This window comes from Gadus morhua, chromosome 6 (genome assembly GCF_902167405.1).
Source record: "Gadus morhua chromosome 6, gadMor3.0, whole genome shotgun sequence".
NCBI classification, from domain to species: Eukaryota; Metazoa; Chordata; class Actinopteri; order Gadiformes; family Gadidae; genus Gadus; species Gadus morhua.
In genome coordinates, this window is record NC_044053.1 from 209,968 (window position 1) to 214,848 (window position 4,881).

The 4,881-nt window shown below is 47.2% G+C and overlaps 1 protein-coding gene across 1 annotated transcript; it reads right to left on the minus strand.

Annotated features, from left to right (window-relative positions):
• Nucleotides 1-796: 796 nt before the first annotated feature.
• Nucleotides 797-4,382, minus strand: LOC115545733 (beta-galactoside-binding lectin-like). The gene is made up of 5 exons (XM_030359152.1): nt 4,353-4,382; nt 3,208-3,277; nt 1,705-1,720; nt 1,312-1,480; nt 797-1,009 (listed from the first exon to the last, which is right to left on the minus strand). The coding sequence occupies exons 1-5, from the start codon at nt 4,380-4,382 to the stop codon at nt 863-865; spliced, it is 432 nt and encodes a 143-aa protein (XP_030215012.1). The 3' UTR covers nt 797-862.
• Between the last annotated feature and the right edge of the window lie 499 nt (nt 4,383-4,881).

The window sequence follows — 4,881 nt, forward strand, 5'->3', positions numbered from 1 at the left end:
AAAAGATCATCCTTGCAGAATTACACACAGTATGAAACTATGAAGTTATATTATTAGCTAGCTATTATAATTGGTAATATTTCTCATGGCATGGTCATCATGTTATTTGCAGGCCAGACAAGCGTGTGAGATAGAGTTGTATCAAGGCCTGGAGTCCAGGCTAGGGCATGAACACCAAGGTGCGGGTTCGATTCCCAAAAGGCCTGGTCATGCACTGCATCAAATATATATTCTGTGAGAAGTATTAATACTACTAAGGAACACTTTCCCTTATATGCAGCTTAAGTTAAGGAAAAATGGAAGATTAACTACCACGCCAATTTAAATTTTTCGATGCCATTAGGTACAGAAACTACACACACACACATATGCACGCACACAAACACACACACACACCGGCACGCACACACAAGCACGCACACACGCACACACACACACACACACGCACACATATACATGCACACACATACACACACAGACACACATACACAGACACACACACAAAATGGTGGACAACTTGATAAATAAATCACCAGATGCTGATTATCAATGCTAAAGAAATATTTTTTAATACACATCAGTTTTACGACTCAAGAAGGAAGGACTGACGTGGCAACAGATGGAGAAGATGGCCCAAGACAGGCCAGGGAGGAAGCGATTCATCAATGGCCAATGTTCTCAAAGGAATACAAAGGCCTAAACAAAACAAATCAATCAGTGGTACCATTGCAGAAAAACCTTTGTAAAGAACATCTAACACAGGGATGTCAGAGGTTGATTTAGTGAGTGGTTCTCGTCTGCCTGTGAACCGGTCTGCTGTGAGGAGAGGCCACCAGACTGAAGGAGGAGATCCAGCTCAGGGTTAGTTGATCTCAAAGCTGTGGATGAGGACGCCCTTGTCGGAGGAGAAGTCCTTGTACTCAGTCGCCCCCAGGCGGTTGGGGAAGTGGATCTCAGAGCCATCGCTCAGGAGCACCAAGAACTCCTGACAGGTCAGGGTGATGGTGAACTACAGAGAGAGAGAGAGAGAGAGAGAGAGAGAGAGAGAGAGAGAGAGAGAGAGAGAGAGAGAGAGAGAGAGAGAGAGAGAGAGAGAGAGAGAGAGAGAGAGAGAGAGAGAGAGAGAGAGAGAGAGAGAGAGAGAGAGAGAGAGAGAGAGAGAGAGAGAGAGAGAGAGAGAGAGAGAGAGAGAGAGAGAGAGAGAGAGAGAGAGAGAGAGAGAGAGAGAGAGAGCAGCAGAAAGAAAATCTATGTTCATACACCAACCCTCTCCCTCCCCCCTCCCCCCCTCCCCCCCTCTCCCCCTCTCACCTTGAAGAGCTCATTGTACTTGAAAGGGAACCCACCCTGGTGGACCTCGGCCCCCCACCGCCCCGCCTGGTGCGAGTTGCAGACCACCTGCCTCATGTCTTGGTAGCGGTTGAACCGCACATCCATGTACAGCGCAAGGTCATCCCCAGAGCTGATATAAAACTCAAAGCTGGAGACAGGAGGAGGGCCTATCCTATCCTGGGGGCCTGGTGGCTACACGTCCCCAACCCCTCGGGTTGGGCGGCCCAGGGGAGAGGTTGTGGAGGGCGTGTACCGCCTATATCCAGCAGATGGAGCCAGAGGACGTCCATTACGTCACCCTAATCGGCCAGATAGAGAACACCTGCGGTGGGGAACGAGGAGGAGGAGGTACCCTTTAAAAGGCTGTGTCACCTGTCCTTAACGAGAGCTGGAGACACGGGAGGACCAGAGAACCCCCAGAACCCCGTATGGACGAGAGGACGACAGGAGTTAACTGAGCCGTTCCCGGGACATCCCAAGGAGGACGCACGCCGACTAAGGACCGCGACCGCCGTAGATCGGAGCCCCGACGGGATCGACCTCCCTCTCCCGGAGAGACCAGAACATTGACCCCTTTTTTCATGGCTCACGGAGTCACCGTATGATAATCGTTTTACCCGAGTTGGATTTCAACAAACCGTAACGTGTGGTAATTACTGCCTGACCGAGACATTCCACAGCGCGCATCCGCCGTGTTCATAAACAAATAACCCCCCTATTGAACAATTTCGCGGTCACGGTGAGTGAATGCTCTCTCTCTCTCTCTCTCTCTCTCTCTCTCTCTCTCTCTCTCTCTCTCTCTCTCTCTCTCTCTCTCTCTCTCTCTCTCTCTCTCTCTCTCTCTCTCTCTCTCTCTCTCTCTCTCTCTCTCTCTCTCTCTCTCTCTCTCTCTCTCTCTCTCTCTCTCTCTCTCTCTCTCTCTCTCTCTCTCTCTCTCTCTGACAGTGCTGTTAGCCAATCAACGGTGATTTATTTGCATGTCATGAATATTCATTCAACAGACTCGGTGTGCATTCATTCATTGCTATTAGTGACCATCACAAAATCAATGAAAACGATGCAATGACACCTTTTGAGCAATATAACATGAGTGTGAGTGCGGTTAGCTTATTTATTATGGGGGGCGCTGTCATGCCAAATTTGTACCGGCTGCCAAATTTGTACCGGGCGCGTCATCCATACGTAATCCATTCCAAACCTGCATGGCAGCAGATGATCGCGTCGTCCGTTGCCGGGCAGGTTTCAAAAAACATTCGCGCTCATTAACCCTAACCCTAACCCTGACCCAAAGAGGAAATAACATAATACAGTTAACGGATCGCTAGATAATGTAATTTTTTGTTGGGTTCCTTAATAAACACACGATGTATCTTGGAACAGACATCAACATGCAGCGCGCCAATCCATGCTCCGTGTGACGGTCTAATAACTGATGTTGATATCATTACAGACAACACTTGTTTTTACTTTATATTTGTATTGTATTTAATTGTTTAATCAAATTTTGCAAGTAACCTGAGTGTTTAAAGCAGGTCAAGGACGAAATAGCACAATACAGATAACGGATCGCTAGATAGAAGGTTCGCGAATGTTCACGTCATTCGACGCGCGATCATCTGTTGCCAGGCAGATTTGGAGTGGATTACGTATGGATGACGCGCCCGGTACAAATTTGGCAGCCGGTACAAATTTGGCATGACAGCGCCATAGAGTCAGGGGTAAGCTCAGGGGGCCGTTTGCTCAAAAAAGGTTGAGAACCACTGGTACAGGAGGAGTGATTCATGGGCCATCTGCGCGTGGAGGACACCGCCCCCTAGTGGGTGAAAGTGTTAACGCGACGGGACGGTGGATCCACTGATACTCACTGATTTGTACCCGCATTGGGGATCCCGGTTACGGTCAACGTGTGGCCCAACTTCAAGGGCATATTCTTCACCATCATCTCCTGTGAGGAAGGGGGGGAGGGAGGGGGAGACGGAGACGGAGAGACGGACGGAGAGACAGACAGACGGAGAGACAGACGGAGAGACAGACGGAGAGACAGACGGAGAGACGGAGAGACAGACAGACAGACGGAGAGACAGACGGAGAGACAGACGGAGAGACAGACGGAGAGACAGACGGAGAGACAGACAGAGAGACAGACAGACAGACAGACGGACGAAGGTTAGGGGAGGGTTGGTTTCCATTGGGCTGTTCTGCTCCGGTACTGCTTCACCACCCATAAGTGTTTCATATAAAGTAGACTAGTGTGCGGCCGATGGTGTGAAAGTGTATTCATATGATGTAAGTGTGTATCATTTTGTCATCAGAGTGAGATTTTGACAAAGGATTGTTAGGTTTCGATAGGAAGAAGGACGGTAGTATGGTCTCAGTAAGATGTTGGCACCTTCTGTTTAGTTTAAGGTTTGTACATTTTTATAAAAGGATAACTTTTACAAGCATTATTTAACAAATTGTGTGTCAGTAAATCGACATGAGAACGAAAAGGTGTGGCATGTCTCTTACAATGATAGAGTAATCCTACACTCACTTTAAATAGGTTACAGTTTAAATATAACTTTCTCAAACTATCTTTAAAAAGTCGCACAAACGTGTCCAGAGTTTACACCGGCCAGGTGAATATATCTAATATCTAATATCCCATGTTAAGGCTGTCTAACCAATGATAAGACTGGATGTCTTGATCAATGGCCAAGCCAGCAAATAGTTTGACGATAAAAGGGAACAAATGCACAAAAGCACAACAGGTTATGAAAAGTTATGAATGATGCCCGGAGTAGTGATCCCATCACCGCAAGAGACAACTATTGGTTCTGATCCGTGCGTCAGGAGACTTGCCCACACTTAAACCATGCTTCATGAAACGCATAATGACAGGCCTAATGACACCCGTAATGACAGCTGTCACTCCATTCAGAGCAGAGCAGCAGTAAAACCACACGGAATGATACAAACACAACTGATGTCGAGAGAAACACTGCAGGGATCAGTGGAAACGCTCGTTTCTTTATACTTACTGCCATGTTGTCGTCCGATTGGTTGAGCATACTCGCAGGGAGAAGAGGAGGCAGGAGGAGGAGGAGGAGGAGGAGCTGTTTGATATAAATACACTGGTTTATTACCGTTGAGATATGGTTTGAGCAGCAGACTTCCTGTGTCCACCACCGCCTCAGACCAACATATGCTCTCCATCAGCAGACATGGACCCTCTCAGTCCGTCTGCTGGCTTCCCTCGTGGGGTCTGGCCTCTAAACTGAGGCCTGCTAATACTGAAACTACTCCTGATTCTACTACTGCTAATCTATAGTTCTACTGGTCACACTTCCTCAGGTTGAACTGGAAGAAGGAAGGTAGTTTGGTCTCAGTAAGATGTTGACACCTTCTGTTAAGTTTAAGGTTTGTACATTTTTATAAAAGGTTAACTTTTACAAGCATTATTTAACAAATTGTGTGTCAGTAAATCGACATGAGAACGAAAAGGTGTGGCATGTCTCTTACAATGATAGAGTAATCCTACATTCACTTTAAATAGGTTACAGTTTAAAT